At 46.4% G+C, this 21283-nt stretch overlaps 1 protein-coding gene across 8 annotated transcripts in view; it reads right to left on the bottom strand.

Moving 5' to 3' along the window:
* Nucleotide 1: 1 nt before the first annotated feature.
* The window catches only part of tp53bp1 (tumor protein p53 binding protein, 1), a 28062-nt gene continuing 6780 nt past the window's right edge, over nucleotides 2–21283 (bottom strand). For 3 of the 8 annotated variants that reach the window (XM_072379928.1, XM_072379927.1, XM_072379929.1), the window contains 21 exons: nucleotides 20654–20780; nucleotides 20465–20547; nucleotides 20195–20379; nucleotides 18703–19759; nucleotides 17728–17844; nucleotides 17461–17649; nucleotides 17270–17336; nucleotides 14323–14415; nucleotides 11549–11822; nucleotides 9584–9652; nucleotides 9349–9501; nucleotides 8308–8522; nucleotides 7876–8046; nucleotides 7167–7558; nucleotides 6199–6390; nucleotides 5905–6084; nucleotides 5001–5192; nucleotides 3835–3929; nucleotides 1601–1797; nucleotides 420–556; nucleotides 2–328 (listed from right to left, as the gene is read on the bottom strand). In XM_072379928.1, the coding sequence (XP_072236029.1) occupies nucleotides 138–328; nucleotides 420–556; nucleotides 1601–1797; nucleotides 3835–3929; nucleotides 5001–5192; nucleotides 5905–6084; nucleotides 6199–6390; nucleotides 7167–7558; nucleotides 7876–8046; nucleotides 8308–8522; nucleotides 9349–9501; nucleotides 9584–9652; nucleotides 11549–11822; nucleotides 14323–14415; nucleotides 17270–17336; nucleotides 17461–17649; nucleotides 17728–17844; nucleotides 18703–19759; nucleotides 20195–20379; nucleotides 20465–20547; nucleotides 20654–20780 (4376 nt within the window). In that variant the 3' untranslated portion in view covers nucleotides 2–137. The remainder of the gene's footprint in view (nucleotides 329–419; nucleotides 557–1600; nucleotides 1798–3834; nucleotides 3930–5000; nucleotides 5193–5904; nucleotides 6085–6198; nucleotides 6391–7166; nucleotides 7559–7875; nucleotides 8047–8307; nucleotides 8523–9348; nucleotides 9502–9583; nucleotides 9653–11548; nucleotides 11823–14322; nucleotides 14416–17269; nucleotides 17337–17460; nucleotides 17650–17727; nucleotides 17845–18702; nucleotides 19760–20194; nucleotides 20380–20464; nucleotides 20548–20653; nucleotides 20781–21283) is intronic. The other 5 variants (XM_072379930.1, XM_072379931.1, XM_072379932.1 and 2 more) reach the window with 5 other exon arrangements.

Genomic DNA, 21283 nt, shown 5'->3' with positions numbered 1-21283 from the left:
ATTAAAATGAAACAAGGGTCACAATTTATTATCCCATAAAAACAGACAGGATAGAGTTATGTACAGCAGAGGCATGCAACAGAACTAACGCTGAACATGAAGCTCGGTCCGAGGCATTTATCACAGGTGGAGGCAGATTATGAGGAGGAGGACGAGTCATGGCGGTACTGAGGCTTGCTGTGGAAACCAAGGCGCTCGCCGCAGATCACGCTCTGGATGAGCCACTCAGGAGACACCAGCGGGACTTCCTGTGATGTCACATTCTTTTCGACCAATGGTGGACAGCCTTGGTCTGTCACCACGATGTCGTATTTTCCAGCAGGAATGTCTGCAGATGGAGGAGGAAGAAGAAGAAGAAGAAGGAACTCATCAGCAGATATTTGATATTTACATGCAATGTTTGATGGGACTTTGTGTACCAGAGCTGTCCTTGTCTGCCTGGAACTGCCGGACAGCGGCGGCGCCGCCCATGGTGATCAGCTGGGCCCAAAGCTCCACCGGCTTCTCAAACACCAGCAGGACACGCAGGCCCTTGAATGGGCTGCAGCGGGGATGCCTAAAGAAGACAAAAACAATCAGAAAAGAAGCCACAAAACAAGATTTCTTAGAATATGCAACTCCAGATCAAAGAAAATGTTCATCCATCCATCCTCTGCTGCTTATCCGGGGGTCGGGGGGGCAGCAGCTTTAACAGAGAAACCCAGACCTCCCTGTCCCCGGCCACTTCCTCCAGCTCTTCCGGGGGGACCCCGAGGCGTTCCCAGGCCAGCCGAGAGACATAGTCTCTCCAACGTGTCCTGGGTCTTCCCCGGGTCTCCTCCCAGTGGGACGGGCCCAGAACACCTCCCCAGGGAGGCGTCCAGGGGGCATCCTAACCAGATGCACCTCATCTGACTCCTCTCAATGCGGAGGAGCAGCGGTTCTACTCCGAGCCCCTCCCGGATGACTGAGCTTCTCACCCTATCTCTAAGGGAGGCCCAGACACCCATTTCAGCCGCTTGTATTCATGATCTCGTTCTTTCGGTCTCTACCCACAGCTCGTGACCACAGGTGAGGATGGGAACGTAGACTGACCAGTAAATAGAGAGCTTCACCTTCTGGCTCAGCTCCTTCTTCACAGCGGCGGATCGGTGCAGCAACACTGCAGACGCTGCACCGATCCGCCGTCAACCTCCCGCTCCATTCGTCCCTCACTGTGAACAAGACCCCGAGATACTCAAACTCCTCCACCTGAGGAAGGACCTCATCCCCGACCCGGAGAGAGCGTTCCACCTTTTCAGGCTGAAATCTTATCTTAAAGAGTTAACTGAATGTGTTCTGTTGTGAGGTAAAGGGGCTGTTATCTTTCTTTGAACACCACAGAAGAAAAGGTGTCATCTGTCCCAGAAACAGGGATATACGCACTTTAGTGCCACTGGGTCCTATCAAAACACAGTAATCTTTAACATTTGGCCGCTAAGGATCTCTGGAGGCGTGACAGAAAGGTTTAAAACATTTAAAGGCCGGCCTCCCAGCACACATCTGGGTGTCTGAACTGGCACTTTGGATGCATCGAGTGAAAACCGCCGAATGAAAAGCAACAAAACAACCTTCATCTCACCATTCCACCACGGCGGCGTCCGGCCCCATGCCGGCGGGCAGCAGGTAGTTCCTGTAGTTCAGCAGCTTGTTCTCTTTGCAGCAGTCTCGTACCCAAATGTGAGACACGCAGGGCACGCCGCTGGCCAAACACAGGAGGTACTTCCTGGTGCGACAGTGCTGGTCCGCGATGAGCAGGCTCTGGTAGGCCGCCTTACACTGAACGTGGAGGAGAAAACAGACCCGATGGGTGCACAGCTCGGCTTTCTTTCTGCTCGCTGTGAGCTCAGAGTTTGTTCTGGTTTCCTTCTTCAGCCTCGGTGTGAGCTCACAAAGGCGTGTTTTACGCATTATTCACTCTGCCAGATACTTTGTTCTTAGGTGGAGGTGTGAAGAAGCATATTGAGGACTGAAATCCCAATAATGTGTCCGACTGCAGCACATAAAGCTCTTAAACCTTTAGTTTGACACTGTTCCACGATCATGTGGCTCAAATTAATTCGATTCACTGGTTATTCTCCATATATTGAATAAAACTTTAAAGCTGTTAGACACACAGTCATGGATTCTTTCTTTGGTCTCAAACAGCTCAAAGAGTTTCATATAAAACACACCGAGAATCATCGAAAGTTTTTAATTCAGCGCCGAGTTCTGGTCCGAAACGATTGATTTTAAATTGTGATTAAAATAAGATTTAATCCACTGATTAAAACACCAACATTTGGTCTACATGTTGTACCTCAAGGCACCGCCACCCTGCATGTTTTCCATGTTTCCCTGCTCCAGCACAGCTGATTCAAATGAACGGGTCAGATCTTTAAAAGGGAACTCCGGTATTTTTAAACCTGGACCTTATTTCTGTCATGAAATACGTTCATCTGCTCACCGAGAACAGTTTGGTGAAAGTCGGCGTCCTTCAGAAGATATTTAGATAACTGGAGGTCCATATAACGGAGAGAACGGGGCTTAGACGATACAATCGGGGGGCTTATAGAGGGCTTTCTACACACTTGTCTGCTGGGATGACGTCATCGAAGCTCGCCGCCGCAGCACAGCTTATTCAGGACTCAGGACGTCCATTTTACTCAAAGTCGTCGTTCACATTGTCAAAATCTGATAAATATCCTGCCATGTTGCACAAAACTATCAGCAGCAAACTCTGTGTGAAGTTAGCCGACTGTCACAGAGCACGGAGTGAATAAACTGTGCTGCAGGGGGGCGTGTGGATGAAGTGGTCCCAGTAGAGTGCCTGTGCAGAAATCCCTCCGTTAGCGCTCCTATAGCTGCAAGTAGCCACATAACAGCAGCTATGAGCTAACAGAGCTATAGCACACGTTCATTCATTCATTCTTCTTAAAGTATTGGTGAAATAAAGACAGATAATGCCTTATTTAGAGGCTGCATCCTCTAAGCCCCGTTCACTCCGTTATATGGACCTCGAGTTATCTAAATATCTTCCGAAGGACGCCGACTTTGAGTAGATGAACATATTTCATGCCAGAAATAAGGTCCAGGTTTAAAAATACTGAAGTTCCCCTTTAAATAAAGATCTGACCCGTTCATTTGAATCAGCTGTGCTGGAGCAGGGAAACATGGAAACCATGGAAACCATGCAGGATGGTGCCTTGAGGACCAGGATTGAAAAACACTGCTCTAACTGACTTGTGAGAGGACTTTCTGTCAGTTTTTTGGTCGTTTATTAATCGTCACTCAAACGCTTTGAATTTGTTTCTAATGTCAGACAGATTCAATACTTCTGCCTCGTGGCATTTAAACGTTACGCTTTGATTTTGTGTTCTGGGATAAATCAGGAAACAACTGGAGAGAGGACGACACTTTTAACACAATCTAATCCAAACCCCTTAAAGTAGCAGCGGGTTTCGCGCTCTGGGTCCTGCTTCATACTCTTATATACTCTTAAATACTCTTATATACTCTTATATACTCTTATATACTCTTATATACTCTTATATACTCTTAAATACTCTTAAATACTCTTAAATACACCGGATTATAACCTCGGCAATTCGTAGGTACGCAACAGTTTGAGTGTAATGTCCATCGTTAAATATGGACTCAACAGAAGTGACATCTGACAATAATGTGAACCAAAATAAGCTAAATCAAAGTGTCACAGAGCTGTGCTTTTATCGCTGTTTTGTATGATTAAAGGGTGAAAAATATCTGACATGATGAAGCCTTTAATACTTGATCTGCACTGAGGTAGAAGGCAGCTGAGAGGAGTTCGGTGCGCACCTGTTCCTCATTGAAGTCGGGCAGGATGAAGCCTCCACCCGCCTGCAGCTGGGACTCCGTGTATGCTTTGTTGTACGGACCCGTCTGCACGTAATCTGCTGAGGGAAAACTGGAGTTGGTGATCATTCCTACGTAAACTGGTTGATTCAGTTTGATTCTCTCTCTCTGAATAAATGTGCTGCTTCTCTGCTAAATGTTAGTGGTTCCTTTGGGCCGTGACAGCGTCTGAATGACTAGTTTTATCGTCTGTTCCTGCCCACGAATGCACATCCGACTGATGTGATGCTGATACAAATAAGTCAAAGAGAGAGTCTGTGCTCAGCTGAGGAATCAAACAGATATATAGTCCATCTGTTCTGGAGAAGTTTTAAATAAAGAGAAGAAGAAAGACCGTTTTCAAAGTAAAAACAACTGAACGATCAAACCAACTGGGTGTTTTTCACACAGATTATAGTAAATAAAAGTGCTTAGTGCCATTTAAATAATGTTATAAAGTGCAGACTGATTAACATACTATTAGTCCAACAGTCTAAACCTTTAAAAATGATCATCATGTCAAATCGGAGTAGATTTAACTTAACAATGAAGGAAATTACGTCGTGAGTCCCATAAGAAGCAGGTCACAGTGCATCCAGCAGCGGCTTCGCCCCCTGCTGGTCATTACAGAAACTGCAGGTTAAAGCTGCTTTTGCCACGGCGTCTTTTACCTAAAATCTGTGTGTTTCGCAGCGATCACAGCCGCATTTTTTAAGTTTTACCATGTTTTCACCATGATTAGCAGACATTCTTATCATTTAAATATGACAGACTCCAAACACACAGTTTATTAAGTGCAGCTGAAGGGAGGTGACAGCAGAAGAGGGGGCACTGGTTAGTTTACACTCTGTTTTAGCAATAATGACATCATGTGCTTTGGACTGAGGGTAACTGCTCTGCATGAGCTGCAGTACTTAGAACCACAGATGGCAGCAGAAAAGCATTTGCAGTCAGAATACAACACGCACGTTCACATTTAGACATTTAAAGAACATTTGGATACTTGTATGACCGGAGAAAACAGCTCTCTGGGTATATAAGTTGGAAAATATGAAAAAGGAACCCAGATTTGCCCTTTTTTGTGGCTTATATAGTTGTTTATGTTAGATCGACACTTTATTCTGCCTCACCCTCGTCCTCATCGTCGCTCTGGATCTTGTTGGTCAAGCGGTCGCTCTCAGACGAGGCCGTCAGCATGAAGGCGAAGCCCATGAAGAGAGACGAGTTCTCGGGCAGCGGCCCGTGCGTCTCTGCCACGTCACATGACTGCCCGGGCAGATCTGTGCCGCTGCCGGAGGTGTTGCACACCCCCACCCGCTGGGCTGAGGATGGAAATACATTTACACGTTAAACGGGGGAAGTGCAGTAGAAGAAGAAATGTGATTTTAACTAAATAAATATATTCAAAGACGAGTTCAGCCAAATTTTTACTGACAAATACAAAAAGATCAAAGTGAGACTCAACCGGCTAAAAGAGGTTTGCTTATAACTCGCAGACGTATCTGAAAATACTGAGAGAATATTTTCCTGCGTTGGCTGAACTGATCTTTTCCTGAACACGAATTCATGCTGTAAATTCCTTCCAAAAGCAAATCCACCCGTGCAAATACATCTTTAACCTGCCCTCCACCTGTGGACCAACACCAACCGAAAAGCAGCTTGTTAATCATTACCGAGTCAGCCTCAGTAGCAACCGGCAGCAGATGATGGACACAGGCCACATGGAGGTCAAAATGTCTCCGTTACACTCAGTTAAAAGAACTTCAGACAGTCTAAAATCAACACTTCATCAGATTTTAAGGTTTTCAGCAGATAAAAAGTGACATACAACGTGAAAACATGTTAAAGGTTTTTAAAAACAATTAAAAACTCACTTAAAAGCTTAAAATATAAAACCGATTTAAGGCTTTTCCCTGCAGCCGTTATCATAAAAAAGCTTCGTTCATTAAGTGTTCAGCCAACCCAGAGTCCCCCCACCCCATCCCACCCCCCCCGGCCGCTGCACTTAAAGTCCCAGCGAGCGGCTCTCCGTACCGGCTCTAACTCCACCCCCTCTGCGCCCTCTCTTGGAGGGCGTCCGGTTCTCCTCACAGGCCGCCAGCTTCCTCTTCCCGGAGGGGCCGGGGGTCCGAGGGCTGCCGGACGAGCTGCGGGTGGGAGTGTTCTGACCGCCGGGTGTTCCTCTGCGCCTCCTCTTCCCCTCCACCAAGTTATCTGCAGAAAACAGTGCAGCCATGTTAGAAAGCATCCAGATAAACCTGAAACCAAACCGTCAGAGCGTTTCCAGCGGATGGTTCCCTAATAAAAGTGTGTTAAAGTCAGTTTTACCCAGGCTGATGTCGGAGGCTTTGGTCAGGGGGGTGGTGGGCTCGTAGGGCCCGAGGCTGTGCTGCTCCCTCAGCTTGTTTCCCTGCTCCAGAGACAGGATGACGGCCGTCCTGTTGTACCACTGCCCCTGGCCCTCCTTCTCAACGCTGTAGAACAGGTCCTGGCCCTCTGTTTTATGGCCCTTCACAACACCTGCAAACAGGAGACGGTTTGAGGGATTTCAACAACTTCTTTGCATTTAAAGTCCCGTGAATCTGAGGCTGCAAAGTTAGACCTACAACTAGAACTTTTCACTCACAAGATTGAACTCAAAGTTCAGAAGGTCCAGTTTTTCACGAGAGATCTGTGGTTCAGCCGCACTTCAGAGCCTTATTCTTCGGACTAAATTGTCTGGTTTTCATTTTTCAATTTAAGATTGTGATAAAATAGAAATCGTGATTTTTTTTTTAAATCTTGATCTTATTTTTTAAAAAATTGTGATTTTATTTTTAAGAAATCGTGATTTTATTTTTAAAAGAAATCGTGATTTTATTTTTAAAAGAAATCGTGATTTTATTTTTTTTAAAAATCGTGATTTTATTTTTTTTTAAAATCGTGATTTTATTTTATTTTTTTAAATCGTAATATATTTTTGCCATATCGCCCCCTCTGTCTTATATTTGTATTTCTTCTTCTTCATTGAAATGTTAGTTAGTTTAACTCACCACTAACCAACTCTAAAACCAGAGGTTTGCTTATTAATCCGTTATCAGTTCAGACCATTTCATTCTCTCACTTTGGAAGCTGCAAAAAACACCTGATGAGGTTCGTTCAGAGCTCTGATGCGTAAAGAAGCAACAGCAACATTGCTGAGAGCAACAGACTCTCTGCTGAGGGAGTTTACAAAGACTAACACACTATTTAGGATGCTTTAAAAGCTGGTTTGTATGTGCTCAGATCCACACTAAACCTCTCCTGGTCTTCCTCACCGATGCTGAAGTACTCGTCTTCGAGCAGAGCCGTGACCTCCGTCTCCAGAGGAATGGGATCACACAGCAGGATGTCCCTCCCCGCCACCTCACACTCATAACCGTCGTCGAAGCGCAGCCGGAACCTCCCGTCCCCGGCGTCCTTGATGATGCGGCCGGAGTAGAAGTAGCCGTTGGACGACCACTTGGCCACCACCCGCAGGCCGACGAAGCTGCTGCCGGCCGAGCTCGCCTCCTCCGGCGAAGACCTGAGAGAGTCTGAGTGGAGGTCAGGGTCTGCGGGGCTGAGCGGGAGGCGTGGAGGCAGCATGCGGGCGAAGGGCTCGTCCTCCGAGGAGGAATGTGGCGGGCCGTGAGCAGCGAGCCTCTGCAGCGAGCTGACGCCACCCCCCCTTAAAGAGAGCAACACGGACTGTTCAGATCCTCAGATTAAGATCATTTTATCCCCTCAGGCCACATCTGAACCTAAACATCACATTTTTGAGTTCGGACTTCACAAAACTCATTTAAATTCTACTCATTTACATTTCTAAATTCTTCAGAAATACAAAGAGAAGCGACTCTGAAACCGTTCATTAGTTCTGTGTGAGGAGATTAATCAGAGAATTAGTGAAAAGAGAAGAGAGTGGAGTGTTACTGAGGGGAGTTTGTTTGCTTCTACCTCCTCTGTGGTCTTTAAGTGCGGAGCTGAGCCTCAGGGAGGACTCACCTGGACAGGGAGGAACGGGACGGGGGGCGGCCCCTTCTAGCCCTTCCTCTGGGGCTCAGCGGGACGAAGGCCCGGGACCCAAAGGTGCTGTAGCCTCTGCCCAATGTGACCACTGACCCTGCCCTTTGACCCCTGTGACCCCTCTGTTGATGCCCACCTCCCCTCCTTGGACTGCAGACAAACAGAGGGGACGAACGGAGCCAATCAGGTTTCACGGGTAGCGATCTGGGGGGACTCTTAAAATGTGTGAGCGCCCCAGACTGATGCCTGTGAGAACCTGCAGATCCCAGGCAGGGATCAGTGGATCACTGAGAAATTAAAGAGTTAGAAAGTCAAAGAAAGAGAGGAGACTCAGCATGCAACTGGCACGGTAAGATGAAGCGGCGAGGCTGAGGAGAAGTCTGGTCGGCGGTGAGGATGACGAGGCAGTACCTGATGGATCTGGCCCCTCTGCTGGGGGGCATAATGAACTCGGGCCTGGTGAGGCTGCTGCTGGTTCCTCCGGAGCTGTGGTGCAGGCTGGAGGCCTTGGACGACAGAGAGCTGATGTCAGCCAGGTCACCGGATGTCACAGAGCTGCTGCCCGTGCGGCACGGAGAGATGTCGCTATCTAGGACCTGACAGTCCACCACTGGCTCCTCGCTCTCCTGGAACAGGGAGAATAAAACGTAAATTTTGCCACAATGGGCCTTTTATTCAGCTTTTTATATAGCTTAGACGGTTAAAATCTTTCAGAAAATGGTGTGTATTAAATTGTATCGAATCGTATCGAATCGTTGGCTAAATGCCGTGTATATATATCTATATATAGATATATATATCGTGAGATTGGTGTATCGCTACAGCCCAAGTATGGATATGGTTGCAGATGCACAGTACCTTTGGGAAATGTGATCATGGAGGCTTTCAGATGTTTTTACTCTTATTGCTGCTTTAATCTTAATCTTTAATCTCTACGAGCCGAAGATGATGAGATTTCCACAGACTCTCTGAGTCTTTTCACATTATTTCGCTCTGCAGATTTGAAAGGAGACATTTTCTTTGCAATCTTATGTTTTGAGAAATATACATATTTCCTTTTAACTTACTGATGATCTAATGATGAATCGTATCGTGAGATTAGTGCATCGCCACAGCCCTAATGTTCAGACAAAGTCGTTTTACGACCTAGAAACAGAGCTTTGGTGGTGGAAAACGTAAGAACTGGAGCCACTTTGCTGGAAAACCCCACTTCCTGCTTTGTATCCTGACCTCGTGAGAAAGCCACGCCCCTTTACGTTCATTAACTCCATTTTTCCAGGTGAATACGTTCGATTCTGCTGTAACTTTGAGTCTGGAGGCGTCAGTTTGTGTCGCAGTCATCATTAAACTCAACAGCACCACTACCACCAGCCTCCAAAATGCCCCCAAACTCGAATCAAACATCCCTTCCAGTCAAGGTCAGTCCAGACCACAGAGAGAGAAAGAAGTTACCTCCGTGACTTTGCGGTCCACCTCTTTGCCGTCCTCATAGTACACGTCGGTAATGATCCGTGTGATGGTGGTCCGCACCTCTTGAATGGTGCGCACGTGCCTGCGGTGGCTCGGGGCTGCGGTTCTTCTGAAGGATGGAGACTCTGGTTCACCCTTTAAGACAAATTCAAAGCATCAACTGCACAACGGTCACAGACAGGAGCTGCGATTCAATCCCACACTGAGTTCTTCGTACCCTGCCAGGAGGTGACCGTAGACCCGGGGCCTCAAAGCTGGTCTGCTGGGACACTGTCCGCTGCCGGACCTGAGACCACAGGGAGGCCAACACCATCAGGACAAGTCTTATGCATCCCCAGCAACCCATGAGCACAAGGCTGAGGGCGGCTTTATTTAAGTACTAACAGGCCGAGGCACTCTCTGCATGCCTGAAAGCTTTACACCGTCTTTTACAAACAGATTAAAGAGGTTAAGTGTGTATCAACACAATAAAAGCTGCTCTCAGTCACATATTTTTCTGTTTCTCTGGTCAGAAACTATTAGAAGTATTAGAAGCCGCAGCCTCAGCTGACAGAGTCACTTTTCCAGTGACCTAAAGACGGCGTCTGGGCGGTGATTTCAGCTGAACCATCAACACAGAGGAGGTTAGAAGCAGCACAGCGTCCAGAACATGCACCAAATCATGCCGTGACCTGCTCATTTCAGCTCAGACACATTCTGGTTTTCTTTCAAAGTGACACAAACATCTTTAACTTCTTTAAGTGACGCCTGCGACTGACTCTCATTACAGGAGGTTACAGGAGAACCGTTTCTCAGTCAAACAAATCCCACAGCAGGAGCCTCCGTGTTCTTTTGAACAGGATTATCTATTCAGCTCATTCAGTTTAAGTTAGTTTATCGTGCTGGAAAGTTGGAAAGTTGCTCTTCACATTCTGGTCGAGAAACGCTGTTTTTGGACCATAACCACAGATTTAGATGCTTTTGCATCTTTTCACCGAACAGCAAAGCGTTTCCAAGCCTGCGAGCGTCCATCTGAACACCTGCAGATTCCAGCGGCCGATCGTCAGAATCAGGATTAGCGAATAAAAGACCCAGCGCTTCTTTGCAGGTAAACTTTTTAGCTGATTGTATCGCTCTGCCGCTGTAGCTCAACGTTGTACTCGCTCGGTGAAGAACTCCTACTGATTCAACTTGCTGTAGCTCAAAAAGATTACATAGAAGTTGACGTTTTTTGCATCAGAGGTGAAGTTTGACATGTCTGCCAACCAGAAGTGGAGAGTAGGAACAAAATATGACGTCATTTTTGCCACAATGGGCCTTTTATTCAGCTTTTTATACAGCTTAGAGCAGGGGTCGGGAACCTTTTTGACTAAGAGAGCCATGAAAGCAAAAAAAATTGGAAATTTATTTCAATGAGAGCCATATAATATATTTTAGTAGCTCTTGGCACACTTTCTTTCTGCCGTCTCCTGCCGGGTATTTTGATGCAAAGCTAGCATGAAGCGTGTCAAAGTGCCGTTTCATCGATGTAATTTTGTCTTTGCAAATTAGACACACCGCAGAATTTGCTCTCTCCACAAAGGCGAATTCTTCAGTCCATTTGGCCTGAAATGTACGATACTCGTCATCTTCTTTTCTTTTTGCCATCTTCTTCGTCGAAGGGTTAGCTTTGAGCTAATGACTGATTCAAAAGGGGGCGTTTACCTGTTTTACGCTGCAACGGCCAACGTAGTCCAGTATCATCCAATTAAAATCATGGACAGTTGCTCCTGCAGCCCTGAACAGGACATGAAAAATCGATGGATGGATTAAAACAAGTGAGAATATTTAGTTTTATCTGCGAGCCAGAGGCAGTCATCAAAAGAGCCACACCTGGCTGGCGAGCCATAGGTTCCCGACCCCTGGCTTAGAGGGTTAAAATCTTTCAGAAAATGATGTGTATTCAATCGTATCGAATCGCTGGCTGAATGCCGTGAATCGTATCGTGAGATTAGTGTATCGCCACAGCCCTAATGTTCAGACAAAGTCGTTTTTACGACCTAGAAACAGAGCTTTGGTGGTGGAAAACGTAAGAACTGGAGCCACTTTGCTGGAAAACCCCACTTCCTGCTTTCAGTGGCTGACCTTGGCAGCTTGCTGCTGACCGTTCAATGTGAGCAACACAGACATAAAGGTGTCAGATACATCCTCAGCACCGACAAACCTTGTTGGATAGAGGTGAGGTGACGGCGTGGCTGGAGTTCTGCTGGGAAACCTTCTGCCTAACATCTGTCCTGTTTGGAGGAGGCAGCTCCGCAGCGTCGGGGGGGCCTCGTCTCTCCTCAGACAGCTCAGCGGGGGTGAAAGTGTCTCTGAAGTTCTCCGGCCGTGCTGCCAGCTTTTCCCGTTGCGAAGGCTCCGACTGGCTGTTCGGGAGGCTGTTGCATCCCAGCGAGGAGGCCTGAGAGCTCCTCTGAGGTGAGGCAAAGAGCTCCCCCCTGCAGGAGTCATGATGTCAGCGTCAAACAGGGAGAATCCACCAACAGCTATGAACAAAACTGATTTTTGAGCAAGGAAACGGACGCACACATGCACACTCCCTCCAGTGAGGAGGACAGTCAGCTAACGCCTCCGGGTTCTTATGCAAAGTAGCTATTTACTCAGCATTTAGACAGTTATTCGTCTGAATTCAGTCATAAAATGTAAAGTATGGTGTGGTGATGTTAGGCTGATGCTGAACTGCTCTTAAAAGTGGATTTTTTTCTTTTCCTGGTCAGACCATCAGGCTAAACCTTGGATTCTGTCCACAGCTTTTTGAATGAGAGGCAGAGAACTGTGTGTAGGTTTAATTTACATTACGTTAACATTAACATGGCCTGATGCTGGGCTGGAGGACCTGTTTCCTCTGTAAAGCTGTGACTCTGCTGTATTTCTCTTCCCTCACTGCAGCTGGAACTGACCGAGCTCCATCACATCTTAAACATCTCATTTTAAGTATTTCCCCAACAGAGCACTTTGCTCTCAGGCTGCAGGTTTCCTTGTGGTTCCCAGTTTCTAAAAGCAGAATGGGAGGCAGAGCCTTCAGTTATCAGGCCCCTAAAAGCAGAATGGGAGGCAGAGCCTTCAGTTATCAGGCCCCTAAAAGCAGAATGGGAGGCAGAGCTTTCAGTTATCAGGCCCCTAAAAGCAGAATGGGAGGCAGAGCCTTCAGTTATCAGGCCCCTAAAAGCAGAATGGGAGGCAGAGCCTTCAGTTATCAGGCCCCTAAAAGCAGAATGGGAGGCAGAGCCTTCAGTTATCAGGCCCCTAAAAGCAGAATGGGAGGCAGAGCCTTCAGCTATCAGGCCCCTCTCTGTGGAATAAGCTGCCAGTAAATGTCCAGGAAGCAGACACCCTTTTAAGATTAGGCTGAAACTTTCCTTTCTGATAAAGCTTATAGTTAGGGATGGCTCAGGTGAGCCTGAAACATCCCATAGTTCTGCTGCTATAGGCCCAGCCTGCTGGGGGACCTCATCTGTCCCACCTTTCCTCACTTTGCTCTCTTTTTTTTTCTGATTTTATGTCCATGTGACATTATTGTGGTTATTAACTTGTGTTTCCCTGTTCCAGCAGGTATCCTTTGAATGGTGTTATGGTGTTTTTCCCCCCTCTTTTCCCTCTTTTCTGTCTTCTCAAACCCCAGCTGCTCGAGGCGGATGGACCCTTCCTGGTTCTGGTTCTGCCAGAGGTTTCTTCCTGGTTCTGGTTCTACCAGAGGTTTCTTCCTGGTTCTGGTTCTGCCAGAGGTTTCTTCCTGGTTCTGCCAGAGGTTTCTTCCTGTTAAAGGGAGTCGTTCCTTTCCACAGTCCCTCAGGCTCAGGACGGGAGATTGGACTGAAGACAAGTTTCGGTCCAATCTGTTGGTTTCCTTAGCTAGGATGTTATTTTTTGAATTAGCTCTATATGAATTAATTGGATTATTTTGAAATTAATTAATTGGATTATGATTACAATTAACTGAATTCCAATTGGCTTGAATTGGACTTTATTATTTAAGTGCCTTGAGATGAAAATTGTTGTAATTTGGCGCTTTATAAATAAGCTGAACTACTTTATAAACTACAGCAGAGTCATATGATATGGAGCTGAACGCTGATTAAACACCTTCCCATTGTCCCCAAAAGCCAGATGTTAGCAGGTGCTTTTTGATCAGCACAAAAATAGCTTTAATTGGTTTAATTTTGGTCATTTAAAACAGTTAAAACTGTTGAAATTAACACATCTGTCTCTCCTTTCTTGTTATTTTCCCTCACACAGACCTCACATATCAAAGCAGGGTTTTAAATTGATCAGACGTCCTCGTACCAACAGCCATTATTGATTAAACTGCCAGTGGACGTAGACTTTTATTCTGGAAAACATCCATTACTTTCAGAGAACTTTCTTCTCTCAGCTATCTATTGAAACATGAAAGATGCTAAAAGACGGGAAACTGCAGAGATCATCAAGTCAAACGACCATATCCCAGGAGAACCATCCCTCCCACCTCCAAAAGTAGGTCTAACTCTCTCCAACACACACACAGTGGCACCCAGGAAGGCCTATTTCTGTCTGCTGCAATGCATTACGACCAGGAGAAGCTATTCATACTTCCACAGGTCGAACAAAAGCAACCGTCACACACGGCTCAGACAGAAAGAGGACGACGGGAGAAGCTAAACCTGTGCTGGTCAGAAGCATCGCGATCATAGGAAGGGATTAGAAATAAAAGATTATAAAGTCAAAGCGGTGGGAGGAGTAAGTTAAAAGAAGTGGGCCAACACTGCTGAGACCGCATGTTTAGTCCCTGCTGCTTTTACACCTGTTAACATTCAGCTTCTTCTTCAGCCAACTCCACACCTTGCTTTAAAAAACAATTCAAATGAGAAAATCTCAGCTTTAGAGTAAAAAAAAAACACAATTTAATAACCTCCGCCTCCACTTCACATGCATCACCCCTGGACTGTAACCGAGTCTCACCTGATAAGAGCAGCGTTGCTCTCAGGCTGGTTGTCCTCCTCGGCCTCCTGCTGTCGGTGCACCTGCCTGACCCGAGTGAACACAGACGGGCTGCTGCAACAGCAAACACCAGCACTGTTCAGGCATCACAAAATACTGACTGAAGACATGATAAAACACCAAAAACGTCATACAGTTGGTCCAAAAGAAATAAAAGAAAGTATTTAACTCAATATTTGGACCCTGAAGTCATTTTACAGGCAGCCTTGAAGTGGTCCCAGTAGAGTGCCTGTGTAGAAATCCCTCCGTTAGCTCTCCTATAGCTGCAAGTAGCCACATAACAGCAGCTATGAGCTAACAGAGCTATAGCACACGTTCATTCATTCATTCTTCTTAAAGTATTGGGGAAATAAAGACAGATAATGCCTTATTTAGAGGCTGCATCCTCTAAGCCCCGTTCTCTCCGTTATATGGATCTCCAGTTATCTAAATATCTTCCGAAGGACGCCGACTTTCACCAAACTGTTCTCGGTGAGTAGATGAACGTATTTCATGCCAGAAATAAGGTCCAGGTTTAAAAATACCCCTTTAAGTTCCCCTTTAAAGGAGTATTGTGTAATTATCTGCTGTTCGTCAGATTCTGTCATTTCCGACTGAGCATTGAACGCAACACTCCAGCTTCAGAGAAACTACACCCAACACATCCATCACTCAAATGTCTTCTCCATCGAGTGAAACCACCTTTTAGAGATATAAATCATAAATAGATGTTACATTTGGTTAGATATTCTGTGAAAATGTCACTTGTTAGTTGTGAAAGTAATAAAATTTAGTTTAAAGTAATAAAAACGTAACGGCTCGTTTCATAGGGTGACTATTTAGCACTAACAACATAGTTATATGTATTATATTCCATTTCTGTCAATAAATAACCATAATTATTCCACACTGCTCCTTTAAATCAACATGATCCAGATGGGCACCTTCTGCTTTAAGTGGAACTTTTCTGTTATTTACCGTTTTTAATCGTCTACTTTATATAAAGCCACTAAGGTTTTATAAAGCCACCTGGACACTGATGAAAGGACATACAAAGATTAAAAATATGGCTCCAGATGAACTTTCAGTTGAGGCAGGAGTGACAGAAATGATGAATTCTTGATTTTAGCCCCATCCTCATTTCTTTTCACCTACAGAGAAAAACAAAGAAGCTTCTTTCAAGGGATCATTCGTCCTGTTTCCATCCAAAAGTGATTCAAACTGCTGGGAACTTTGACTTGGTGAAAACTTCTAAGTCGCGCGAGTTTTTCGCAGGTTGGCATGACAACCAGCCTGTAAACGTAAAGCTGTGAACCTCTATAACCTCTATGTGAACCTCTAGAATCGGGCAGGTGGTGTTGGAGCTGCCAGCCCAGTTAGTCCTGGAGATGAGAGGAGCTGTGATGAGGAGAAGGTGTTACTTAATGCCCTGAACTGCCCAAGCAGAGATGCGTCAGACTTGATGCGAACACAGCTGCTTCCATCCCTTTTGAATCAACCAAAACCCGGCGCCAGCGAGCGGATTTTCACTTGTTCGAATCAGGGGATTTTAATTCGAATTAAGGCGTTTCCATCATAATTTTCTGATGCGATACTTCTGGATGCGACTCTAAACAGACTGATGGAGACACACCTATTGTGGCGTTTAAGCAGAGCTCCAGAATGTGTTAAACTGATGAAAAAACCCTTCAGCAGGCAGTAAAAACACATCACGAGCACCCAGCTCGAAGTCTGAAGTCAAGTTTGAACAGAGCAAAAAGTGTCTGAGACAGAGAGGAGGTGCAGAAGCCTGTAACTGCACATGTATATCTGTAATACTTCCACACAAGTCCCTGCTGTTAGCTACAAAGAGCTTCATGGAACGGCTCCATCTACTTGAATGCTCTTGCAAAGGCTTCTGTCCCAACTGGGTCCCTCCGTTGGTCCCAGGATTGTCGTCTAGCAGCTCCTACACCACGCCTAAGACAATCCAAACTCTGTTCATGTGTCGTCCCACGATGGTGGAATGACCTACCGAGCGCTACCAGAACAGGGGCGTCCCTGTCTATCTTCAGGAAGCTCCTGAAAACCCAGCTCTTCAGAGAGCATCTCCTATCCCAGCACTTACCTTGTACTTCCCTCCCCCCTCTATCTCTGCACTTTACCTTTCTGCACTTCCTTCTATGCCTGCACCCTATCTCTACTCTGTCACCTCTGACAGAGTCGGACTCCTGGGTTCCTTCTATGTAGCTTATTGTTAGCTTTTTATAGCTGTTATATCTTCATTTGTAAGTCGCTTTGGATAAAAGCGTCTGATAAATACAGAAACATAAACACCTATGTTGTAAACATCTAAATTTGGACATTTTTAAGTGTCTTACACCGTTTTCACCTCCATTTAATGCTGTCATGTCGCTCTCTTCCGGCCTGCAGTGTCACAAAGGCCTCGACTAAATGAGTTTTCCTCGAACAGGACACGAAGCTCCCGAGCTGCTACTCGTTTTTCAGGCCAGGCTTTGCCTACTTTACAGCAGGAAATCACCAGGAAATACATCTGCATTAAGCCTCCACGCTGGCCAGTTGGGCACGAGCGGCTATGTTTGAGTGAGCAGTCAGTGGAAAGTGGATGAGATGAAGTCCTTAAAGAGATGAAGCATTTAGGAGACACCAGACACCATCAGTGTGAACTATGAGGAAATATTAGTGTTTTTTTTTACTTAAAAGCATCTAAACCTTTTCTTTAGAACCATAAAAAAACAATATACTTGTAAATTAGTATATAACACAGCAAGAAAGGACACAAACATCTGTAATTTGGTCATTCTGCGATTAGAAGAGTGTTTAAAAGCATTTTAACATGCTAACAGTGACGGTGAGAGAGAAGCTCGAGTTTAATGGGTTTCAGCTAATGTGAACAAAGAGAGGAGTTAAGGTCAGAGGACCTGGTTACCTGGTTACAGTCATGGAAACAGCGGTAACCTTGACAACTGATGCATCCCCCTCCGATAGAGCTGGCTCTGTGACAGTGAGAAGGTAATTAGAGCATGCATCATCTCCCGGGTTATTATCCTGTCACTCCTAAGAAGATGAATGCGACTCGACTGAAGCAGGAACAACAAAAAGCAGCCGAACGCGTCTCACTCTGCAGACTGAAGCGCTCCGAGCTGCCCTCCTCAACGGGGGTCACCAGCTTCATCCTCAGACTCAGCTTCCCGTCTCCCCTCTCGCCCGTGTCCTCGTTTTCTCCCGATGCAATGCCACTGGTGGCCATCACCACATCTGCAGAGACGTCTCCCACCACGTCCGACTTTTGGGAAAAGGAGGTGATCTCTGCAGCACAAAAGAAGAGCAAAGCTGAGGCTCGCGTTGAGCTTGTTAACGCTCAGGTTTTACGGCAGATCAACCGACCGATGGGTGTGCTGTGTCTGAGCGTCTGCTTCAGCTGGTTTATCAGCGGCGGCGTGGCGCCCACAGCAGGACCAATCAGCTCCCCTTCTTTAGGAAGCGTGAAGTGGAAGGAAATTTCTGTCAGAAACACATAACTGGGGTCAGAAGATCTTTTTTAGGGAGCTGCTCCGGAGGAATCAGATCAACTCAAGCACAACCAGGCGTGACGGGATCAGATGTTACATCACAACGTCCTAAAGGATGCAATCCTCACATGTACACCAGCTGCAGTACTACTAGTTTAAGCTAGGACCAGTACTAGCTTAAGCTACTAGTTTAAGCTAGTAGTACTAGCTTAAGCTACTACTAGTTTAAGCTAGGACCAGTACTAGCTTAAACTAGTAGCTTAAGCTAGTAGCTTAAGCTACTAGTTTAAGCTACTAGTTTAAGCTAGTAGTGTTTCAGCAGAAAAACATCAAGTTTGTCCTCTTAAATTTTCCCATTAGAACAGTTTCCCTGAAAGACAAGTGAAGTATTTCAAGAAGAAAAAACGTAGTTTTGTGTGTATTTTTTATGTTTTTCCACCCAGACTCAGGCTGTCAGAGGAAGCCAGACTGCTGTGACTTATAAGGTTTATCAGATTAGCTGTAAAGCTATAAAAGACTCCAGATGTCTTACTACCCAACATACTTTTTCTCATAGACATAAAATGTCTCGACGCCCTTTTCTTTGAACAGAATCAACAACCCTGAAGGCATCAGAGGAAATGTTCACCAAGGTGACGAAGCTCAGGGAGGTGGGAAGGTGAGAGTGGAGGAAAATCTGTGGTGGAGGAGCTCTGCTGTTCAAGGTAAACAAACGCTGACTGGACGTTTTCTGTCATCCCTCAACCCGAATGTGTTCTGAACGTAAAGCAGCCGGTGTTTTTGGGATAATTAACATGCTTCAACAGGAGAATCGCTCCTCCGTGAGGTCTCTGGGTGTCACACCACTTACCTCCCGAGCTGTCACTCAGGCTCTTGTCTTTGAGGCCCTCTGGTTCACGCCGTACCCTCTCAGTCTGGGACAGCCTATCTGGAGCCGCGTGCACCTCTTTGTCCCGGGTTTGAGACTCGTGGCCGTTGGTGGAGATGGACACTTTGCCTCCGACTGGCTGGGAGCTGCTGGTTTTGGACTGCTGCATCACATCCTTCACAGTGAGCTGAGAGTCTTTCTCGCTGTCTGTTACGACGATGATGCTGTCGTCTCCCTGGTCTTCGCTGTCCTCCTCCATGGGTTCAGGAGACAGCAGCTGGCTCTGGGACAGGACCAGAGCTATTCCTGAGGCAGCTCCTGTGTTCTCCTCGTCCTCCATCACTACCTCCTCCTGCGTGTCGCCATGCTCACGTTCATCCACTCTGCCTTTGTCTGACTGGCTGTTGCCAACCACTCCGTGGTTAGATGACAACGATCCTTCAGGCCGACTCTTCGCAGTCTCTCCGCTCAAGTCTACAGAACTCTTCAGCACATCGACAACAGAAGTTTGAGAGATCATTGACAGTGAAGGCAAACTGCACGGCGTAGTGTCGGATGGAGTTTCTTGCACACAGCTGTTAACAGTCAGATCAGACAAGTCAAGCTTCGGCTGAGAGCAGGACACCACATGAGCTGAGCTAACCTCTTTACTGTCACTCACATTCACAGAGCTCTCAGTTTTTTCAGTCCTGGCACATTCGCTGTGCTGCTTCTGAGATTCAGCAGAGATGGAAGCTTTGGAGCTGGTGGCAGCTCGTGACTCTGAGGGGACGGCAGCATTCTCACTCTCCTGATCTGGGCGTGAAGTCACGGAGTCACTGGTGTCGACGCCAGGCGGCTCCTCCAGGTCTTCTATCTGTGTGGCCTGACTATCTTCCTCGGGCTGTTCTGGGGTCTTCTGACGTGGGCTCGTGCTCTCAGAGAGCTGCAAAGGCAGGGTGAGCGGAGCCGAGTCCAGACGCTGAGACCGGGTCTCACAAGGCAACTTCTTCTCTGGCTGTTGGGGAACTTCCTGGCTCTGCGTTGGGACAAACACATCCTGAGGGAAAAAAACAGGGATTTTTTAAATGCCTCAAACCTCAGAGCCTAAAATAAAGCCTCTGACCCACAGGTACAAACTTAGAGATGCAAACCCAAAGAAAATAAGTAGCTCAGCCGTCTTTCTTTGGACTAATTAAAGCAGAACTTGAGAGAAAGGAAGACATGGCGTGAAAATCTGAACAATTAGTCCAGTTCACATCAAATCTGGACAAATCGATCTGAACACGATTTACTTTGGGAATGAAGTTCTTGCCTAAATGCACAGACTGTCTGCCCCATGCATCACCGTCAGAAAACGTGAAAAGTTAAGACTTTAGTGCAAAAACGATAAGAAAATTCATCAGACATTTGAGAAACAATCACCAGCACTTTTGAATAAAATAAGAAGCTAATTCAGAGACTGTTTAAAGACAGAAGAACATGTCAAACTCACATGAGAGAACTCTGGCTGGGAAGGAACAGAGAGAGTTCGCTCCAACACAAAACCAGGGGAATTCTGGGACACGGGAGTGGAGGCAGGTGGGCGTGGCTTAGAGGCAGCTTCCGTTTCCATTGGCTCTTCCTTTCCCCCGGCTCGGTCATCTGGGGGCAGCGACGTATCCATCGGTTCATCAGCACCTGAGAGAACAAATTCAGCTTTTTTAACCGGCTGACTGCTTCCCTTCATTTAAATTTAGTAACTGAAGCAGGTCGAGTTGCTTACTGTGTTCATTTTCTGGTTCAGTTGGCGAGCTGGGAACTATCAAAGGAGTGTCTGGGGTGGGGGCAACATAGTCAACAGAGCTCCTGGAAAACAGGGCAGGGAGAACCAAAGTTCCTGTTATTCTCAAGGTTTTTCTCTGTGTGGTAAGAATAAGGAAAACTGAAGCAGGAAGAGAAACGTGTGACGTACTGGGACAGACTTTCCTGGACCAGCGTTCCCTGCCCAGACAGGTGCAGCAGCCGAAGGCTGCGGGCGGGCGTGGAGGTGGGGTGACCCGGCTGCTCCGGCTCAGATACGGTGCTGTCGACTGCAGCGCCTGAACAGAAACGCACACCTCACCTAACACAACAGACTTCACCGTCATTAAAATGTTTTAAAGAGAGCGAATCTGTCTGCATGGGACAGAAATGTCTGCAATCTGGCAGCAGATGAGAACAGCTGGCATTACTGCAGCCTGTGAGGAGCTGCGTTGGTCTGCACGCTTCAGCTCTTTAGCATGTAAAACCCAAATGCTTCCGAGAAGGAGTAAATAAACCGTTTCAGCACCAACGGATGTTCGGAGTATTCAGTCTGAAACTGAGGACCGCTGCTTTTTATTCATCTTAAAGGGGAAACTCCGGTATTTTTAAACCTGGACCTTATTTCTGGCATGAAATACGTTCATCTACTCACCGAGAACAGTTTGGGGAAAGTCGGCGTCCTTTGGAAGATATTTAGATAACTGGAGATCCATATAACGGAGTGAACGGGGCTTAGAGGATGCAGCCTCTAAATAAGGCATTATCTGTCTTTATTTCACCAATACTTTAAGAAGAATGA

The sequence above is a fragment of the Leuresthes tenuis genome, unplaced genomic scaffold, assembly GCF_036924035.1.
Source record: "Leuresthes tenuis unplaced genomic scaffold, fLeuTen1.0.hap1 SCAF_2, whole genome shotgun sequence".
NCBI lineage: Eukaryota > Metazoa > Chordata > Actinopteri > Atheriniformes > Atherinopsidae > Leuresthes > Leuresthes tenuis.
The sequence above is the reverse complement of the archived record's forward strand: the minus strand, read 5'-3'. Positions and strand labels throughout refer to the sequence as shown.